Source organism: Eublepharis macularius, chromosome 18, assembly GCF_028583425.1.
Source record: "Eublepharis macularius isolate TG4126 chromosome 18, MPM_Emac_v1.0, whole genome shotgun sequence".
Classification (NCBI taxonomy): Eukaryota; Metazoa; Chordata; class Lepidosauria; order Squamata; family Eublepharidae; genus Eublepharis; species Eublepharis macularius.
In genome coordinates, this window is record NC_072807.1 from 22,630,903 (window position 1) to 22,653,675 (window position 22,773).

At 47.8% G+C, this 22,773-nt stretch overlaps 1 protein-coding gene across 1 annotated transcript in view; it reads left to right on the forward strand.

Annotated features, from left to right (window-relative positions):
* The window catches only part of AGBL1 (AGBL carboxypeptidase 1), a 433,907-nt gene that overhangs the window by 405,389 nt on the left and 5,745 nt on the right, over window positions 1-22,773 (forward strand). Inside the window, exon 23 of the mRNA XM_055003103.1 lies at window positions 22,517-22,688. Coding sequence (XP_054859078.1) covers window positions 22,517-22,688 — 172 coding nt within the window. The remainder of the gene's footprint in view (window positions 1-22,516; window positions 22,689-22,773) is intronic.

Consider the following 22,773-nt stretch of genomic DNA (forward strand, 5'->3'; position numbering starts at 1 on the left):
CAAACAAGCAGGGGAACAAAAGGGATTAAGTAAACCTAAAATACATCTATATATATATTAAATATTTAAAAGTATTTATTATAGATGTGCACCAATGTGAATAAAAACAAGTTTAAAACATAAGGCCTGAATTGCAGGCTACATATATATATATATACCAAAACTTGCTAAAACATCTCAAGATACAGATGATAGTACAGTGCAATGACCAACACAAACAGACCAAGGTACAGTACAAAACTGACCAGATGAGTTTCGGCCCTTAGGCCTTCCTCAGGGGTCAATTGAAAACAATTTATGATCAAACACACCCACACACATGGAAACCAATCATGCAATGCTCCCGGTGTTTTATCTAGAGCTCTAGTATTGTGTGATAAACTGCAAATATTGCAGTAGACCCAGGACTGCATTCACACAATGCTCTTCATTTATTGCTGCACTCTGAGGCTTGGTTTCCAATGTATAGGAGTGTGTTACATCAATCTGCAGTAAAGATACAATGGCCAGTTGGGCTGGTGGCAAGGAGAGCACACTCTTGCCTGCTCTAGCTCTGCAACCTGGAGACAAATTAGGGCCAAGCTACACATGACGAATGACACTTGAACGGCAAGTGGATTGAGTGGAGGGCAAGTGAACAGGGAGAAATACACTTGCCGTTCAAGTGTCATTCGTCAGGTGTAGCTTGGCCCTGAGTTTGTTAAAATGGAAAAGGTTGGGGTAATTATTTGTCCATAATTTCATTTGGTTTTCAAGAGGAGAGGCATGGAGGAGCTATATAAACCATTGCAGACTCTCTCCTAATTGTGAGACATTTTCAGTCCCACTACTGGCTTTGGGATTTCATCAAGCACTGTCCGTGAGTTGTCCATAGGGGCAAGAAGCATGGATTTTTTAAAAAGTGAAAGCTCAAGGCCAAACTGTTTGAAGCTATTTTTATCGTGTAGTATCCATTTGAAATGTGGCACTGGAGGAGAGTTTTGCAGATACCACGGACAGCCAAAAAGACAAATAAGTGGATACTAGACCAAATCAAGCCTGAATTCTCCCCAGAAGCTAAAATGACAAAACTGAGGCTATCGTACTTTGGTCACATCATGAGAAGACAAGACTCTCTGGAAAAGTCAATAATGCTAGAAAAAGTGGAAGGCAGCAGGAAAATAGGAAGACCTAAAACGAGATGGCTTGACTCCAGTTTGCAGGATCTGAGCAAGTCTGTTAATTATAGGATGTTTTGGAGGTCTCATTTATAGGGTCGCCATAGGTCGGAGGTGACTTGACAGCAAGTAACACACACACATCCAGGTTTCCCCAACCTGACTAAGAGCCAAGCTACAAGTGACGCCTTACACAGGTTGGACACTTGTCAGCTTCCCTCAAGTTTTGATGGGAAACGTAGGCATCCTGGTCTTGCAGCTGTAGTAGAGAGCCAAGCTGTAAAACCAGGATGCCTACATTTCCCATCAAAACTTGAGGTAAGCTAACAAGTGTCCAACCTGTGTAAGGCGTCACTTGTAGCTTGGCTCTTACTCAGACAAGCACATGTCAGATGCAAAAGAACTGACCAGGGGCCCAATTCAAATTAAGACTTTGACATGCTAGGAGGGAAGGAGCTTCCCTCCTAGCATGTTCCTGACCCAGATTGGCTCTGGGGGGCACTATTTGTCCTGTCGGGGGCTGCACATGTACCAGTAGGCTTAGTGCAGCCCCCCATGGGGCAAATAGTGCCTCCAGGGCCATTTCAGGTTATGAAAGCACCGCAGGGGGAGGCTAAAGTTTTTTCCTCCTCCAATGAAGTTCCAACTGGAGTCAGAGTCCCACGTGCTTGAGATACAAGTCCCCTCACTCCTGGTTTGTCTGTGTCAAAGTAAGGTGGGGGTAAGGAATGTGTCCTAAACACCCTGTGGTGGGTATCACCATCAGTCGGTTGCAACTCAATGGCACATTCTTCTTCTTGGCTGTTCTCAAAACAAAATTGACACAAATTGTATCAAACAAAGCTTTTAAATAGACAAACAAAATAGTTCATGGTCATATATAGCAAATTGTTGCGGCATTCTTTTTAGACCTTTGGCTTGAGAAAGCTTTCCATTTTTCAAACATTCTTCCCCCTTCCCCGAACCCTTTTACCGCTTTAAAATTGGCCTTGAGACATTAGATGTAAATTTTTCTTTTTCCCTGCCACAGCTGTGCAACCAAAGATGCAGAAGAAACTGCCAACCATGGTATATACAAACACATCTACATAGCCCCACACTCACACACAATGGATGATGAATACATGAATAGCCTAATGAGAATTATGGATTTGCAGAGTGATAAAATCAATTTTCTCTGTAAACTTCTGTTGCCAAGTTGTAGATTTAAGGAACATGTCCAAGTTCAATTTGCGGTATTCATACGTTTGAAAAATTTCCTCTTCTCCCAGAAGAGCATTTACTCGGATATCGATTTGTAGCATCCTCAGCAGTATTCAAAGCTGGGTTCAGAAAAATCACTCTACGCATAACCCCTGCAGGTGTTGACTGCACAAGTGGAGCGTAAGAACAGGCAAGTGGGTGCTGGCCCTGCCCTCACCTCACATGATTGCCGGTGCATGAGAACGACACCTACACACTCTCCCCGTGACCATCTATATTTGGAAAGCAGAGTCCCTGGAAGGAAGAGGAAATGTATGAGTTAGGGCTGCCAGGCCTCCTGCTATGATGGGGGTCCTCCTGTTGGCTAGGTTTTAACATCACTTCAGGGAAAACCCAAAAGTGACATAGGGTATCTCTAGGAATCGCTAGAAACTTTATGGTTTTACCATACAGTTTCCAGCAACAACTAGAGGTACCCAATGTTATTTCCTGGTTTTCCATGGAAGGGATGTTTCAATGCAGCCATCATCACTCAACACCCCATTTCCCCACCCCGATCCTCCTGCCGGTTGCCAGGCTCAGCCTGCTGAACGTAATATGTGTGGACACTCCCCCCATGCATTAGCGATGTGCTCACAAGCCAGCAATCACATAGAGATGGGGGAAAGAACAGCAAGCCTGTGCCCGTTCTCCCTCTCCCCAGATTTAGTCAATGTACAGAAGGGGCTTCTGACTTGTTCCTTAGCTTTGAACCACCGAGAGTAAATCTATTTCAACTTAGATACAAAACGGATTCAACCTACTTCAAAACAGATTCAAAACAGACTCCAAACTCCCAAAACAAAGGAAAGGAATAGATTGCTGGATTTCTGGGAGAAATTGGGTAAAGAACTAAGAGAATTTCTCTTAACAATGCTACCAAAAAACCCCATGGTATTCAAAATCAAATCAGAAATCAGTATAGAACATGAGAACTTCCCTGATGTTGATATGTGTTTTATATGTATTTGATACATGTCACAATCAATATGACTTCTGTGATGATGGGGCATATCTGAATACAAAGCAAAGGCATTCCCCACACAACACACAAAAATCCAGGATGTACTAATAGAATATAGGGAAAAAGAAAAAAATATTCATGTAATTTCGTTCCATAATGACTCAAAATGGGACACTATATTCAAGGGAGACTTTCTATTAGGCAGAAACTGAGAAGTACTCTTAGCTGTCCTACATAGAAGGTGGAACAAAAGAAATTCAGCCCAGATTTTTCATATATTTTGCTCTTGGCTTTATGGAATAGAACATTTACTTGTTGGTACTATTAACAGAGGATAACATTTGAAGTGTCTATTTTATTCTGTGGCTGCTGGGCTTAAATCGAATGTGGCTTTTTAGAGATCAATATGATAAATTGTTATAATGATCAGATCACTTTTATTATGTTCCTAAATATTTCTCAGTATTTATTTTTTGGGTTTCGGCACATCTTTAAATTTATTATATGGGAGGGGGATTACAAGCTGGTTTTTTACAATATAATCTTGGATTGGTTAGATGTCAAGTGTACTATGGTGATCAATTTCAGTTCCTCTGTAAGGCTGTGACCATTGGATCTAACCAGAACTAAATTTCTAACATTAGAAGTCCCATTATTCTCAGATAGATGTAGAATTGCTTAATTATCCATCAGCACCTCATGTTCAAGGAATAAAAATATTAACTTACTTTAAAGGGTTGCTGTAAGGACCCCCAAGTTTATGTACGTGAAATGCTTCAACACTCAGAGAATCTATATCTACAAAAGAGAAACTGTGTTTCTGATGACTCACCTCTATCCCAGAGCGTAGGCACACTCGTGCGCCCCTAGCGGGAATAAGTGGGCGTCCTCAGCAACAGGGCTTGCTGAGGAGGCCAGCACAGGAGTGCGCCAGGCTGCCTGCCTCCCCTCATAGCACTCCTCGCTGCTCCAGCTTCCCAGTTTGGCCCCAATGAGCCACTGTGGAGCACAGCAGTGCTCCCACGCTCCACAGTGGGCTGAATCAGGTTAAATTGGACTCGATACGGACCCCTGGGGAGTGCAGGAGCGTTCCCAAGGTGACATGCAACCTCCTGCCCGGGGGGGGGGGTTCAGGGGTCCTGGCAACCCTAGACAGGACTGCGTCTTTACTTCTAGTGCCTTAGGCAATTGCCTAGGTGTGCAATGGGACAGCCCTGAATGTGCTTTTAGTATGCTGTATTACTGCATAGCACATTAGAAGCCCATAGCTAGTAAGGGCCTTATAGGGTTTGGCAGTCCAATTTTAGATTCTGGGCATGTCAGCCATCACCAGGTGGGAGCTGGCCCACATCCTTTTATTTTGAAGTTTCTAGCTCCTATAGGGAAGGGGAAATGGCATGGTATAGTGCAATCGTATCAAATCTCAAAAACTAAGTAAGCCAATACTCGCAAGACTCTTTAGAGGAAGGAATGGCAAAACCACCTCTGCTTCTTGCCTACCTTGAAAGCCACTCCTGGAGTTGCGATAAGTCAGTTGCAACTTGGCAGCACATACATAGCTCCTGTATAACTGAAGAGGAGAATTTAAAAGAGCAGGCCATGTTCTGCCTGATCGCTGAGAGAGAAACAAGCCCATTCTTGCCCTGCATTGTTCTAACTAGGGGTGTGCAAGGAAAAAACTTTCGGCTTTCTTGTTTCGGGATTACCCGAAACAAGATTCTCTACCGTCATTAGCCGAAAGCCGAAACAAGAATCTCTTTCGGGATTCGGGATTCGGCATTATTTCGGCATTCTTTCGGGATTCTTTCGGGTTTTTTTGTTGGGAAAATGCCTCCGTCTTTCAGGACGCCTGGAGGAGGCATTTTCCCACCAAATAAGCCCAAAATTTGTGGGGACCTTCCTCTAACCCTTCTCTAACAACTACCCAAGTTTCAGACAGATTGGACTTTGGGGGGCCATGTTATGGCCCCCCAAAGCAGGTCCCCCCATCCTCCCATAAGAAAGCGAAGGAGCAGCATATTGTTAGCATGCTGCTGCTGATCTTTCTTCATTATTTCCTATGGGGAAAAAATGAAGAGGCAGGCTTCCTTTGCCAGGGGTGGCATTTTGCATGCAAAATGCCCCCCAGCCCTCAGGGGCCCTTCTCCCACCCCTCCTCCCACCCCCCACCAAGGCTCAGCCTGCTCCCACTTGGGGGGGCCATTTCATGGCCTCCCCAAGTAGGTGCTCTAATCTCTACCACTGACAGCTGGGGGAGGCTTGTGTTGCCAGGGGTGGCATTTTGCATGCAAAATGCCCCCCAACCCTCTGGGGCCCTTCTCCCACCCCTCCTCCCACCCCCCACCAAGGCTCAGCCTGCTCCCACTTGGGGGGGCCATTTCATGGCCTCCCCAAGTAGGTGCTCTCAGCCCCTAAAGTCCACCCCTCACAGCCCCACACAAACCCAGTTCCCCCACCCCAGCTGCCACACACAGACCCAAATCCCCCCAGTAGCCCCTCACAGACCCAAATCCACCCCCACCTGCCCCACACCCACCATAACCCCAGGAACAGGCTGGCCTGCCCTCCCCTTTTGGGAACCCCTAAACTCTCTTTCCCAGGGCAGTTCTGCACAGACAAGGGGTGCCACAATGGTGGCAGTGCCAAATCGTCCCTGGGAAAGAGCACCTGCCCTGGCACACAGACAACCACCCCCCTGACCCCCCCACCACCCGCAGAGAAGGCTGGCCAGCCTGCCCCATTGTTCCCTATGCTGGGAACCAACCTCCCATCAAAGAAGGGAACACAGACACACAATCATTAAGTTTAAAAAACCTTTATTTTCTCATTTTCAAATTACAAGTGGTCAACAAATCACAACATATTACACTTATTGTCCCTCATAGCACAACACAACACAATTAACTACACATCAGAGAATCTTAAACACAATTTTTTTTTTGAAATGGACAAACAGTAAAGTTTTGAACATTACAACAGGTCACATAGTGAGCGGGCACAACAGGGCATGGAAACAGAAGATGATCATAATAACTACCAGCCTAATACAACTCTCCCTCCATAACATGACTTAATGGGGGGGAACCACTACAACAAAATCCCCCCCCAACCCTCTGGGGCCCTTCTCCCACCCTTCCTCCCATCCCCCCACCAAGGCTCAGCCTGCTCCCACTTGGGGGGGCCATTTCATGGCCTCCCCAAGTGGGTGCTCTGCTCTCATCTCTACCACTGACAGCTGGGAGAGGCTTGTCTTGCCAGGGGTGGCATTTTGCATGCCAAATGCCACCCTCACCCTCAGGTGCCCTTCTCCCACCCTTCCCCCCACCCCCCACCACATGCATTCCTTGACAATCAAGAAATCTGGAGTTAAATATAATGTGCATGTAAGTCCCTCAAAGACAGAAGCAATATGGAGGTAATGACCCATTTGATTTCCACAACCTCAGACACAATTAGGGATCCGTTTCCCCTTGGTGGGGGATCCCCCACTCTCACCTATCACCCCGAAGGGGGAAAGTCAGTGAATGAGCCTTCAAGGTACGCTCCAGGGGCTGCTGCCGTGATGTCACTGATGTCATCTGGCTGCCCTGAGAGTATGCCTGTGCTTTGCAGTGGGCTGATTTGGGCCCTACAGGCCAAAGCAGGATCCCTTGTGGCCCAAATCTGCCTGCTGTGAATTGTGCGTGCTCCCCAGCCTTGTGTGATGATCACATCACCTCCTAGAACAGACATCATCATGCCAGAGCATTGCCATTAAATGATCATGCGTGTGTGAACAGACCCTAAGTATCCTGTAGGCTTCAGTGATGGTATAGTAATGTTTTCACTCACATTATAGAGAGAGAGAGAGACAGAGAAGGGGGGGAGGCACTGAAACTAGATTATTTCTTCTATTTTACTGTCCCCTTCCAAAGCCAGGGTGGCATTGGCACAATGCCCCCCTCCCCCCGGCCAGAGCCTTAGTACCAGTATGCATTGACAGGCCCATGCATCATAGTCCTTTTTGAGACCCAGCCAAGTTGTGCCTTTTGGAGAAAAATGTTCAAGTTGCTGGTGGGGGTATGAACAATTTTTAGATATCCACTGTAGTGCAATGGCTAGAGAGTTGGTCTAGAATCTGGCAGACTCTGATTCTGTGCCTTGTAGGCTTGATGGATGTTCTTGGCTCAGCCTAAGTAAACAATTGTGTTGTGTTTTCCAGAGGCAGTCTAGGTGATTTTGGGGCCCTGGACAAATGTTCTGGACGGGGCCCCAGAACCAGTGCCGCCCCACCACTGGCTCCTTGCCAAGGCCAAGCAATTTGGTCACCTAGGCCCCAGATAGAGTGGGCAGGAGTGCGTTGTTTCCTTCCTCCCCCCCCTCCACCCCCTCCAACAACTAAGAAGGCCATCGGTGGAGTCACTCCAATGTGAGGCATGGAGCAGCTGTCTATTGTTAGCCTGGTTGTGATGAGGGTGAAACAAATCAAGGGAGAACAGCAATGTGTAAACCACTCTAGGTTCCCATGGGGGAGAAAACCGGGGCATAAGATAAACCTTTAATTTGGTGGGGAGGGGGTATATACATTTTATGTGTATGTGTCTGTATGTTTTATGCATTCAAATCACTTGTGGTGTACTTTAGAATTATATTGAGCTCCACAGTATCCCAAAAACCTTGTCCATGTATTGCAAACCGAAGTCAATCTACCACATCTAGGGTATTCTTCTTTTCCCTACTGCCTTCAATTTTTCTTAGCATTATTGTCTTTTCTAGTGAACCTTGTCTTCTCATGATGTGACATAAGCACTATCATCAATTGATATCTTCAAGGGAGAAAGCAGGCCTGATTTGGTCTGGATGCCACTTACATGTCTTTTTCGGAGTCCATGGTACATGTAAATTGAAACTTTCTTCCCACTTCACAGTGTGAATGCTTTTTCCTCCTATGAGCTTTGTCTAAATTTTACTGTACTGATACTGCTCATTTGGCCAAAAGGCCTGCCCTTGATCAATGCCACATTAAATACTTCATAATAAAAATATGTTTTTAGAACCATTTAAAAGTGTCCTTAAGTGCCATACGCTGATTTAAAAAAACATAAGCTAAATGTTTGGGAACACAACCAGATATGTGAATGACTGAAATGCAGCCCAATCCCACTGCTACTTAAAATCCATTTTTGATGGAGGTCTGGATTGTCTTACATTGGTGTCATTGGGCTTGGAATCAGGAACCTGGAAGCGTTCCATGGGGGCTACAACTTTCATGCCAAGGCTAAGAGGGTGGGAACAGGATCTCTCTGGGGTGGCAAACTCTGGCCTTGGAAGTTACTGGCAATTTGGGGGTGGGACTTGTGGAAAGGAAAATCTGAGTAGGGATCTCCCCCAGAATCCATGGTCCGCATTTGCCCTCTAAAGAGATTGCCCTTGGAAGCAGCCAGTTTCTCTGTAGGGAACTACTCTCTCTAACCTGAACTCAAGCCCAACCAGGAGTTTGGCAGCCCTAGGAAAATTTCAGAAAAAGATGGCAAAGGAGGGCCAGCAACTGATAGAGGCATGGAAGCCCACACCAGGACAGTAGCAGGGGCCTACTTGGGCACAAGGGACAACCAGTGCTCTCATCCCCCATAGTCCACTCCTTACAGCCCCACACAAACCCAGTTCCCCCACCCCAGCTGCCACACACAGACCCAAATCCTCCACTCAGCCCCTCTCAGAACCAAAACCACCCTCAGCTGCCCCACACCCAGTACCCCAGGAACAGGCTGGCCAGCCTGCCCCATTGTTCCCTATGCTGGGAACCAACCTCCCATCAAAGAAGGGAACACAGACACACAATCATTAAGTTTAAAAAACCTTTATTTTCTCATTTTCAAATTACAAGTGGTCAACAAATCACAACATATTACACTTATTGTCCCTCATAGCACAACACAACACAATTAACTACACATCAGAGAATCTTAAACACAATTTTTCTTTTGAAATGGACAAACAGTAAAGTTTTGAACATTACAGCAGGTTACATAGTGAGCGGGCACAACAGGGCATGGAAACAGAAGATGATCATAACTACCAGCCTAATACAACTCTCCCTCCATAACATGACTAAATGGGGGGGGAACCACTGCAACAGGGTCCAGCAGAACCTATGTCATTTCCTGTGGCTGTGCTTTCAGTTCAGACACACAAAGCTGAACTGGGCACTTCCAAGGCACTGGACAATGGTATTTCTGGAGCAGTTCTGCAGAGGTCTCCCCCCACCCCCACACCAGCCTCAGAATTTACCTGGGAACATCTGTGAGAGATCATCATTGGCCGGTGCCCATCCACCACTCTACCCGCATCCCCCAACCATGCAAACCCAACATTAACATCAATTTTTTTTTTTTTAAAACATGAACATTCAATCAACTTTTAAAAAACATAATCACAACATTTTTTTGGGTTTTTTTTTTTCATGAACATTCAATCAACTTTTAAAAAACATAATCACAACATTTTTTTTTGGTTTTTTTTCCTTTTTTTTACATGAACGGAACATCAACTTTCAAAAAACAGTACAACAATTCTTCTACAATTTTTTTTTACAAGGATTTCATCTGATAAAAACACCTAAGCAATCCCTATCTAACCTGTTTCTCCCTCCAGTAGCAATCCATGTTTCTGGGGCATTATTTTTCATAATAAATTTGGTCCCACAGGGTATGTCTCAGTGATGGGAGATGTTTTGAATACCCTGGGGGGGGGGGCTTTCAAATTGCTGGGTGTTTTCCCTTTGCCACTGGTTCCTAACCACCCTCCCTCTACTGGCCGGTTTTAACTGTATATACAGGGTTTTATACAGGGGAGAGCGCGATTCCAAAGGATTGGACTCATAGAGGATGCAGGCCACAAGTTGGGCTCACCTCAGTCACTCTGGAAGTCCAGTCCTGAGAAATCGAAGAGGCGAGAGTTGACCTTCAGGAAGGTCAACTGCTCGACTCTCCATGGGAGAAGGCGAGTGCGATGTGGGCCGACAATGTCGCCCGCATGTGAAAAGACGCGCTCGCTCTCCACGCTCGTCGGAGGGCATGAGAGCAGCCGCTGCGCCTCGAGGGAGAGGTCCGGCCAGACCGACTCCTTCCTGGCCCAGTAGCTGAGCGGATCGGTGGAGAGCGACTCGCAGGGCTCCGCGAGGTAGTCCCTGACCATCGCCTCCGCCGGATCCTCTCTCACGGTCCTCACGACCCCAGAGGGGACGAGGGCCCACCGGAGCATCTCCATCTCCATCGGCACTCCGGTGGTGGCCTCGGGGGGGGCCTGCGCAGAGGGGGCGTCAGAGGGACCCGCACGGCAGGGCCCCTCTTGCGTCCCCCCTGTCGACAGGCGTCCCCTCTTGGCCTGCCTGCGCCTCACCCAAGAGCAGAGCCCGTCTCTGGCTTGGGTGAGGTTCCCGTCCCGCTCGGCGAAAGTGCCCTTTATGCGCGGGTCACACATGGTCGCCAACATGTATGACTCTTCCTTAGTGAGAGGAGTTAGCCTGGCAGCTATGCCCTGCTGCAGCCTTCTCACTAATGCGCGCACCGCTGGAACAAGGTCAGCACGGGGCGCGACCCGGTCTGCAAGGGTGGCCAGATTCCTCTGGAGCGTGTGCACCAGGGGAATGACCAGACCGAGGGTCGCCGTGTCTGACGAGACCGCCACAGTGAAGTCCTTGAAGGGCTTCAGGACCTCCACTGTCTGGGTGATGGTGAGCCAATCCTCCCGGTTGAACTCACCCACCTGACTCGCACCGCGGTGCTCGGAGAGCCACGCGTGGAGTGCGGCCTGCTGCTCCACCAAGCGCTCAAGCATGGCGCAGGTGGAGTTCCAGCGAGTGCTGACGTCAGTGATCAGAGCGTGCTCTGGCACACCTGTCCTGACCTGTGTCTGGCGCAGTTCGTGCGTGGCCTTCACGCTGCGCGAGAAGTGACCCGTGAGCCTCCGACATTTCTGGACAAGTAACTGGAGTTCACGGGTCCGGGTATCCACGGGTTCCTTCGAGGAGCCCAACCCCAGCGCATCTCTCACCACTAGGTGAAGCTTGTGAGCGGCACAGTAGACGCTCTCTCGGCTCACTAGATGCGCCGCTGCCCTCATGTTCTTGCCACCGTCCGTCACCATGCATCCCACGGTGGCGGGTCCCTGGCCTATCCACTCGTCCAACTGTCTCCTTAAGGTGGCAGCGATGTTCTCCGCCGTGTGGGACACGTCGAGCACCTCGGCGTGAAGCAAGGCCTTGCAGTAGCCGGCCTGGCGGTCTCGCATCCTTCCCTGTCTAGCTGTGCTAGGCACCTCCCCCCGGCCCCCACCCAGAACCGACTCGGGTTCCCACCAGTGAGCAGTAAGCGAGAGGTACGCTTGCTGCACACTTGGGCAGGTCCAGATGTCCGATGTGAAGTGCACAGTTCTCCCGGCAACCCGGGACAGCTGTGCCTTCACATGATCCCTGGCAGCCCTGTAAAACGAGGGCACCACCGATCTGCTCAACGACGTGCGAGCAGGGACGGCGTACCAGGGAAAGCAATCTTGGAGCAGCCCTGAGAAGCCGAAGTCTTCAACTACGGAATACGGTTGCCCATCCACTGCTATCATGTTGACGATGTGGCGCGTGATGCGCCTGCTCGCCCTCCGGATCCCCTCTCTGGGCACACTAGCGCCCTGCATACCAAGCATCTCCGGGAGAGAGGCTTGGCGTCCCTTTCCTGCAGGTACCCTTGGGGGGAGAGCACCAGAGGAGCCTGCCTCCTTCTGGCTAGCTGGCGGCCGTGCGGCGCCACTCGAACCCTCCTCCCGAAGAAGCACCGCCTGGTGGTGCCTCTTCATATGGTACCTCATCCCAGACGTGGAGAGATGCCACACATCTTTGCCACGGCTGACGCGCTGCCTACAATGCAGGCACAGGGCTGCTCGGGGATCCTCCGTTGTCTGGAAGTGCTTCCAGATTTCGGAGGAAAAGGGCATCCCACGCTTCCCAGGAGAAGCGCGTTCGGGACCACCCTGCGGCACCTCCTGTGAGGTGCTCTGGCCGGACACACCGTGTCCCACTCTCGGCCGGGCAGGTGGGGATGGACGAGGCTGAAGGGGCAGAGATGTGGGCTCTTCCACCACAGTCTCTGCCTCTTCCTCCCGCGTCCTCTCCTCCTGCACAGCCGCGAGAGGCCTGCTGCTGGCCTCAGAGGAAACTGGGGTGGACCGCCCCAGGGGGGGTCTCACGGGCAGTTCCTCCAACATCCTCCGGGTTCCTGGGGTGAGCGGGAGCGCAGGGAAAGTCATGTGCTCCGCGCCCATCCCAGGAGACACCACATGCTGCCCCTCCTCCAGCAGCTGGCTCGCAACCACTGGAGGAGGAGGAGCCTCAGCAGCAGGACCCTGCCCAGTGCCAGCCCCTGCCTCACGCACCCGGGTTGGGGGTGGCCCTCCAGCAGCTGCCTCAGGAAAGAGAGTCTTGCGAACCCTCTTCCTGTCACCAGAAGCCAGGCTGGTGAACGGCAGCAGCGCAGGGGAGGGCCTCCTCCGCTCAGATGGAGGGGCTGCCGCAGCAGTCCCCCTCCCCCTCCCCTCCTCCCCTCTAGATTTCTCCCTAGCCTTTCCCCCGGGGCCCCTCTCTGCTTTCCTCTCCGACATACTTTCCCCTCCCAAATTCAACCCTAACTAATCAGAAAAGATTTAGAAAACAAAGGTCAACTTTGTTTTCAAGACCTAACTAACCTGCTCTAAATCTGTGCTTCTAGTGGCTCTGTGACTTGAAGATGAACAATCAAGTGCCTTTTTAAGCAACCCTATTTATGTCAGGGAACCTGAGCCTGCCAATCAGCTGAATTCCTCTGGAATTGAGCTGGCCCTAAACCCCAATAACAGGTGACAAAGCCTTAAACACTCACACACTAGTATGCCCGGGCCGGCCTGGCACCACCACGGGTGCCAGAGATGGGCAGTGGAACCCTAGTTATGGGGGCACTAATGGGAAGCCTATTGACAGCTATTACAAATTTATATATATATATATATATATATATATATATATATATATATATATATATATATATATAGAATTCAAACCTAACACTCACTCACTAATGCTTTCCCTGCTGAGTCCCTATTTAGTTTTTAAAAAAAAACTAGGCTCGGTTTCCCTAATAATTATGTTGAGGGCAATTATCCACTGATCACCTACCAACTGGCCTACCTACCTAAGAGACACTATTTAGCGGGACCGATGTATCTGTGGTATGTCGGTGTGGGGTGTGGATGTGGTGTTTTGAAGATGAGCCTCCCCCCTCCCAAGCTAGCAAGAACCCACCCCCAAGGCCACCCAAATGTGAACCCGGACTCGCTCACAGTAACACCAGTCCTGCAGTCCAGCGATGTTCAGGCGGTCTTGCAGCTGGTCCTCCTCTCCTCCACGATGCTGTCAAGAAAATTGGAAATGTTAGCAGAGTCAACACCACACGCCGCACACGCAACCCCAAAATTCAAGGCCCCGTTGCACAAGCCAAGTCAGCCCCCCCCCCCTTAAAGGCTAGGGCCAACCAGCAGCAAAACAAAACACATCCACCCAGCAGAGCTTCTGGCCTGTGCAGGCCAGAAGCTGGCACACTCATTTTTTAGTCCTGTGAAACAGCAGTTCATGCCCACCCCACACTCAAACTTGAAAAATGAAACATGAAAGAAAGCAGGCACTGCGATCAATGCTGGCCCCCCTAACCCCCAAACAATATCCTCTTGCCCAACCAGAAAATGCCCCCCCCCCCGGCCCAAGCCATAAAGACAGAGCCAAAGCATATGCTCGCAGGTAGGCACAGCAGCAGACATAAGCTCAAAAACCAAATTTAACAACAACCCTACCAGTCCACCAGTGCAGATGTCCAGCAATGTTGATCCTCCACGCAGAGATCTGCAGGCCGATGTCCACCAAGTGCAGTCCAGTCCAGAAGAGGTCCACCAACGATAAACAACCTGAATGTGAAGCAAAACAGTGAGTGCCAGGCCAGCAAACGGGAAGGGTTACCAAAGCCGGAGCAGCAGGCCTGTGTGTGGGCCGAAGGCTGGCACAGTTGATCAGGACGGAGCCTGTTGGGAATCCTTGCAAGCAGGGGACCAGACACAGAAACGCAAGCCACACCATTCCAGATTGTGGAGCACAACTGTGAGTGCCAGGCCAGCAACCAAAAAGGGTTACCTTGGCCAAAGCAGCATACCTGTGTGTGGCCCACAGGCTGGCACAGTTGATCAGGACGGTTCCTGTTGGGAATCCTTGCAAGCAGGGGACCAGACACAGAAAAGCAAGCCACACCATTCCAGATTGTGAAGCACAACTGTGAGAGCCAGCCAGAAGAAAGGCTTCTGGCCTGTGTAGGCCCAAAGCTGGCACACTCTTGTTTTAATCTTAAAACAGTGGATCAAGCTTAAAGAAGGCAAGCACAACAACCAATGCTGAACCCCCCCCCCCCACCATCAAACATTGTCTGCCCAACCTGTCCCCCAGGCCATACCTGTGTGTGGCCCACAGGCTGGCACAGTTGATCAGGACGGAGCCTGTTGGGAATCCTTGCAAGCAGGGGACCAGACACAGAAAAGCAAGCCACACCATTCCAGATTGTGAAGCACAACTGTGAGAGCCAGCCAGAAGAAAGGCTTCTGGCCTGTGTAGGCCCAAAGCTGGCACACTCTGGTTTTAATCTTAAAACAGTGGATCAAGCTTAAAGAAGGCAAGCACAACAACCAATGCTGAACCCCCCCCCCCCACCATCAAACATTGTCTGCCCAACCTGTCCCCCAGGCCATACCTGTGTGTGGCCCACAGGCTGGCACAGTTGATCAGGACGGAGCCTGTTGGGAATCCTTGCAAGCAGGGGACCAGACACAGATAAGCAAGCCACACCATTCCAGATTGTGAAGCACAACTGTGAGAGCCAGCCAGAAGAAAGGCTTCTGGCCTGTGTAGGCCCAAAGCTGGCACACTCTGGTTTTAATCTTAAAACAGTGGATCAAGCTTAAAGAAGGCAAGCACAACAACCAATGCTGAAACCCCCACCCCACCATCAAACATTGTCTGCCCAACCTGTCCCCCAGGCCATGCCAAGAATAAACTGCAACACCTTTTTGCAGAGGCAGGCCACAGCAGCACATTGCCCAGCATCAAAAAAATTTACAGAAATTTTAAAAAGGCCTACCAGGTGTCCTCTCAGGATGTCCAGCACAGTTGATCCTCCAGGCAGATGTCCTCCAGGCTCCAGGTGCAGTCTCTCTTCTTCTCCTCTCTCGGTCACAGCTCAGCAGCAGCAGCAACAGAAGTGTTCCAGACAGTCTTGCTCCAAATTTAAATCCCCTGCTGCAGCCTCAGCCAAAGATTTAAATCTATTGGCTGGCATGAGAATGCAGCAGTGGGATTGGTGACTCCTAAAGTCCCCAGTCCCCTGCCTTTCCCCACCCACACTCCAAGAGCCACCCTCCTCCTGCTCCCCCTCCCCTACCTGTTAGTTTTGGCGGGAATCTCTGCTGCTTTGCAAATGCAAAGTGCAATGCAATGCTTGCACCTTGCATTTGCAAGGCAAAGCAGGATTCCCTATCCTCCTTTGCAAGAGGGGTGGGGGGTGACAGAAGGAGTGAGTGATTCACTCCTTCTCCCCCCCCCTCCCCTCTTCTAAGAGCCTGCAGGAAGCCTTTGCTTCCAGCAGGATTTTGCTAGCCGCTTGCTAAGGCAAACGGCTAGCAAAATCAAAATGGCGATTCTCGAATGCCGAAAGAATGCCGAAAGAATCCCGAAACGTTTCGGGTTTTTCTTTCGGCAATCCCGAAACGTTTCGGCATTCCCCGAAACGTTTCGGGATTCTTGAAGAATGCCGAAACACTTTTGTTTCGGCATTCTTTCGGCATTCTGAATGCCGAAACGCACATCCCTAGTTCTAACTGATAAAGGAAGTCAGAGCTAGGACTGACACAGTTGCTGTCGAACGAGCTTTGCTTTTGTGTGGTAAGAAAGCAGAAACAAAGCCTCGCATGAGCACATGGTTAAATAAAAAGGAGACACTGCCATTCATCTGACCCCTCCCAACCTTTTCTAGTAGTTGCCAGAAGCAGTCCCAAAACACCGGGTAAACAATGCAGTTGCATGCACCATGAACAAATGATTTACATTGTGCAAATGGGTGTAGAGCCCTAGCCACTGTATCTCAAAAAAGACATTGTAGTGCACTGAAAAAGGGGCAGAAAGGGGCAACCAAAATAATCAAGGGCTGGTGCACCTTTGGCTGTGAGGAAAGGTGAAAGAGTCTGGAGCGTTTCAGAAGAGGTTATTAGAGAGAGAACAAGATATAGAGGCATATTGAATTATGTATGGACATTGTATAGAGAAGCCCTTTGGTCCTCTGGGCTTCAACCTCTCTTGTCCAGCTTTCCCAGTTCACTTGCCTGGCACATTTTCCTTCCCATTTTACATGATAACGTTCCATTGGCCTCTCTCCGGCATCCATTTTTAATCTGGCTAAATCAATTACAAACATTGCAGCCAGCAATTACCTTGGGGACGCCTGAAAAACTAATTAGTACAAGTCCTAACGATGAATTACACCTTTCCTTTGACTTTTATGGAGAAAGGGGAAAAATGTGAGCTCAAAAAAGGAGGGAGAGAACCTTGACACTGAGTAATCATAGCAAACAGAATCTAGAGACAGCTCTTAATTGCTATTGTATTAAAAGCTGCACTATGGTGGATGGGAAACTAGGACAATTGCCATTGCTTAGCACTGGAGTACATAAACCGTCCATAGCCTGCCTTGTTTTTGAAAGAGGGATGGCCATTGGGTGGGCTGCTGTGATATCATAGTATGCTTATGAACATTGGTATTCATCTAGCAAAGGATGCTGGCAGTATAACATTTACAAACTAGGGAAACTCTGCGAGGGAGCAGAAATGTCAGTTTGGATGAGGAAAACCTGACACAGGATCCAGAGGCAGGGGAGATGATGTTCTCACCCTCAAGAGAGGATCACATTGGATGGTGATGGGAAATTGTGTCTAGAAAAAGTAGTAACTTTGTTTCATCATCGTTTTTCTGTGCATCCCCACATTGGGACTGCACAAGTGCAGGTCTGCCGATGGAGAAACTTATTAGCTTTGTTAGAGCTCCAATAGGGATTGCTGCTCTCCAGTCACATAGCCTAACCATCTTTCCCGCCTAAAACGGGGCACATGACTCAGGAGGAGTGACCTCCTCTCTCCCTTATTTCTCTCTTAGCTGCTGCAAAGAGAGGAACTTTGCTTCAGAGCTCATTGGTAGTTGTTTCTTCCTTGATCTTCTGATTGAACTGTGGTAATTTGACTTATGGACTGGTTTGCTCTTTGATTTCAGCTTTGGCGTTTTTTGGCTATTTGACCCACATCCTCGAGCTGAATCTTAAGAGGAGGTTCTAGCAATCTTGGCAGCCCCTTCCTTCCTTCGAGAACCTATGCTGCTTTTCTGCCGGCATGCACCATTTCAAGCAGCTTACAAATGGATAAAAACTAAACAATAAAATCAGCATTGGTGGTGGTGATGGAGAAATAAAACAAGATACTCGAAAGATCAGGACCAGCAGGATAGTTCACCAACTCCTCTACTAGTTTCAACCAGTCTCGTAGGCTTGGCAGAACGTCTCCATTTTACAGGCCCAGTGGAGCTGTAATAAGTAGACATAGGCATGAAATGGGAAAAAACTGAAACAAGGTTCGTGTTTTGTCATGTTTCATGAATCACGAACCATGAATTTTCACAATTCGTTAGTTTCATGATTCGTCAGAACCAGGGGCATTTTAACAGCCCTATTCACCTAGAGATGCCAGAGAAAGACAAGCAAAGAATAAATAAGGGAGGCCTGAGGGCCAAGCTACACATGACGAATGACACTTGAACAGCAAGTGTATTTCTCCCTGTTCACTTGCCCTCCACTCAATCCACTTGCTGTTCAAGTGTCATTCGTCATGTGTAGCTTGGCCCTGAGTCAAGCTAGGCCCCAGAGCCAGGCACAGGCCTGAGGATAGGGGGTGAGTTGGAACTTGGAGGGAAAAAGGCACCCTCACCCAAAATAACTTCCAAGCAAGCTCCCAAATCCACTTTCCCTCTCTTCCCAAAAAACCAAATGCTTCCCAAAAACTCTCCACTCCACTCTTTCTTCCCAAAAGCTTCCAAATCCACTCTCCCAATTCCAGCAACAATTCTTCCCTCTCTCTCTGTCTACTGGAACTGACCCACGAGGCAGAGAGAGCTGTGCCTTAAATAAGAAATGCTTACATAGAGCAGAACAGGAGCTCTCTGGTGGTTGACAGACAGACCTGGCCATTGGCGTTTGGAGGGAAGAAACTGGAGTTTCCATAGGTACAGAAGGCTCATCTCCTCAGTTGCCTAATCCCCTGCCCCTTGTTTTATAGAGCAAACTGGGAGATCTCCAATTGGCAGGGAGAGCGGCCTATCAGGGTTTTGAGGGCTAAGATTGGGCAACGAAAGGTCTGCAGACTTTCCTGGCCTCCGTTGTCTAAGGAATCAATAGATTGGCACCAGCCTGTCTGGAGTTAAGAATCAACCACAAGGCTTATGAATCAGCCAAAAAAGTCATGGATTTTGTGAAAAACACGGCCCCACGAATCACGTTTTCGTGAAGCATGAAAAGGCCCAATTGGTCACGAAATTTGAGTCACATTCCGATTCATGCCCTTGTCTAGTAATACATCCTGCAGGGCCTGGGTCTCAACTGGGAGAGCGTTCCACTAGGCTGGACTCAGAGCCAAGCTACACATGACGAATGACACTTGAACAGCAAGTGTATTTCTCCCTGTTCACTTGCCCTCCACTCAATCCACTTGCCGTTCAAGTGACATTCGTCATGTGTAGCTTGGCCCTCAGAGCCTACTTGTTTGGAACACTTACCTGCAAGCGCAAATTGGCAGTTCTGATTGGCAGTTCTGATTTGAGAGCAGAGAATTGTGGATATTAATGGCATCCCTTATGCAACTGGGAAAGGCAGTTAACTTCAAAAGCTCAGCAAAACAAAGAATGACATGTTTATACTAAGATTTATCAGAAAAAAAGGAGCCACTTTTTAAAAAAAAATTGACATAAGCATAAATAAAAGCCCCACTGGGTCTGTCTTTCCCATTGTTTTGGTTATGTCAGCAGGAATTTGGAATTCTTACATACAAAACCAGCCTTTCAAGAGCCGACGCAAACAAACAAACACAAACACACACACATACAAAGCAGAACTAATTAAGATCAAGTCATCTTTCAATAAATATGCAAATTAAAAATCAAAACAAAGGAATTCTATTTATCACATCATAAAGTTGCAAATTGCTGCTGAGACTCTCAGAGACCGCAGTGGATGGGGGTTGCGGGATGCAAGGCTGAAAATAAGCCCAGGCCAGTCAGCCTTTGGTTATCTGTTCGCGCCAAATGCGTACACGTAAGCTGGCTTACAAATCATAATTAAAACCAACAAAATAAAGCCCCCCAAAACTCCCTTCTCCCAAGAGATCATCTGCCATTTGCACCCTGGCAAAGAAAATGGGCTTGTTTGCCTCCTGAATGTTTCTGGAGACAGACCCTGGCCCATCTCCTCAAGGAAGCCCACTCGACAAAGTGGGAGCTACAATAGAAAAGGGATAGCTCACTTTGTGCCAGGTAAGTTGCATTCAGTGAGGGGACTGACAATAGGTAGCCTGTAGACCTTTGTTAGCACACAGGGATATATGGAAGGAGCCAGTCCTTTAGATGTGTGGGTTGAAAAGTAGGAATGCTCAAAGACGCCCTGTTTTTGTTCAAGCTCTGTTTGCAAGCTGCTTTTTCATCCCCGGTGTTTGAAATGTGGGAAGGTAGTTGGTATGTTTTATCATTCATCGTAGGGGTGTCCATTCAATAGTCTTTTCAAAGGTATCTGTAAAATTATTGGGATAAATATTTTTCTGTCACCTTTCCCATGTTTATTGGGGTATGATTGGATGTTTGCCTCGTTTAAACCAGGGCCAGAACTTTTTTGACTCTGGCATCAGCCTGGAGGAACTATCTATCTGTGGAAACTAGAGCCCAGCGGGACCTGTTATCGTTCTAGCGCTCCTTTAAGACAGAGATGTTCAGCCAGGCTGCTGCCATGTTTCAATGGCACTGCTGCACTTTCTGTAATCGCCACTAAAAAAAAAAAAAAGAGTGCTGCTATTTTTAATATCTTTATACAATGCATTTAATGCTTTATGATAATGTTTAATGAAATGTTTTAAATGTTTTTAATGCTGTTATCCACCCTGAGCCTGGGGAGGGCGGAATATAAATATGATTAAATAAATAAATAAATAAAGGCTTATGGTGGTTGAGGAGGGTGAATTCTCCAGCTGGCCCCACTTGGCAGGGGGTGGGGAGTGCTCTCCCCATTTTTGGCTGTCCAGTTAAATAGCATGCCACCCGTTCCCATGGGGTTTGAATGTTTTGGGGTGACCCAGTATTGAGCGCTGCACCTTGAATTCTTTTATCTTAATTGCAAGTATTGTTTTTAGTTTATATTATGGTTGTTTTATTATCATGTTATTATTTGCTCTGAGCCCGCTTGCAGGGAGAGTGAGCTACAAATTCAATAAATAAAAAATGAAATAAATAAAATTGGGATAAATTGCCAAAAATATGCGGTGTTTGGTATGTAGTTAATAGTTACAGCTAGAAGGTTGGTGGCTAAAGAGACTGGAAATCGCCACACCTGCCAGATATGGAGTATTGGTATTGGAAGACCTGAAATCTATTGTGGATGTGAGCCAGATGTGAGCCAGATGGAAAGGACAAATGGAAACCGCAAAAGATTTTTTTAAAGCAGTGTTGGATGCTATTTATTACTTTTGGGAACTTGAAATATTCTTCAGTAACAGCGAGAACAGAAATGTTAAATTGCATATGATCCATAGGTAGTGAATAAGTTTGGACAATAGTAGAATTTGGAAAAAAAACATGTTAGTTTTAAAATAGATATTTAATAAAAATATAAATTTGTTTTTAAAAAATCAACTTACTTTTCTTGTAGCCAAATATAGTGCAGAATATTGTGTAGTCAGCAGGGCTATACTGCTCACTACATATTCTCATCTAGGTCAATGGCAGATGCCCTTTTCCTCCTCCTTCACTGACCTGATGTTGCTACATGTTATTCAGCAACCAAACCTATAAATAGCGAGCAAGTCCATCAATCCACCAGCAAAGATAAACACATATTTTTAAAATATGTCTTACTGTTTGACATTTAAATCTTTGGTATTGTGTTATTTCGCACATGCTCAATTTTGCGCAGCCTTGTGGGAGGCATAGTTCCTCCTGCCCCCTTCATTTCATTACCTGACCTGATAACTCATGGCCTTTGGGTTGAGCCATCTCAGCTCCTGATAATAAGCAAAGAACTCCACAATCGCAGCTACTGTACAGCTGTTTGACAGCTGTTCAAGGCAGACAGGCAACCAGATCAAATCTTCAGCTAAAGAATGGCTGTGGCTATCAAACATAGTATCAGATGTGTTCACTGTGAAGTTTGTGGCATCCCTAGTTGTAAGGGAATAAAAGGTGTGCCAGATCTGGAGCTACGATCTATGGAGCGCATTTATGTCCTGCCCTTCCTTTGGGGAGTTCCAGGAAGTGAACATGATTCTCCTTTCCTCCATCTGGTCACAACAACCCTGTGGGGTAGGTTAAGATGAAATTGATTGGCCGATTCATATTTAGCTTCTGAATTGCATGGCAGAATGGGAATTTGAACCTTGATCTCCCCAACAAAGGGCTGCACAACAAGAATTCTGGCTTCTAGTTCCTCCAATCAGTGTAAAAATATACAACCATAGGATCCCAAAGTCAATGTGCTGTGGTGTGGTATAGCTACCAATCTTTGCACACTGACTAGCACATAGCTACCAATCTCATCAGATCTCAGAAGTTAAGATGGGGGAACCACCAAGGAAGATTCTGCATAGGAAGGCAATGGCAAACCACATCTGCTTCTCACTTGTCATAAGTTGGTTGCAACTTGATGGCACATACATAGGGTCCCGAGCCTTTGTAGACTCTCACTTCTTCCAGCACTGCCATTCTAGTTCCTGTCATTTTGGTTCAATTCTCTCTCTTTTTTCACCTTTCTGTTTCTCTGGCAGGAGCAGCAGCAGTGTGGAGACGGATGACGAACTTCCCATTGGAGATGAAGTGAATTACAATACTGACAGCTGTTCCGACCAAGAAGGAGACTTCTTGGAGCTGGACACAATCCGGGAACGTCCCTCCAGGGGGGAAGGAGGGAAAGCAGAGGGGGAGGCCAACAAAGGGCAGGTGTGTGGCCTCAAGCCTTGCGACAGACTTTATATTTCTAGCTGGTAGAGAGTCCTGCCTGCCACTGTCAGTATCACTTGAGGTC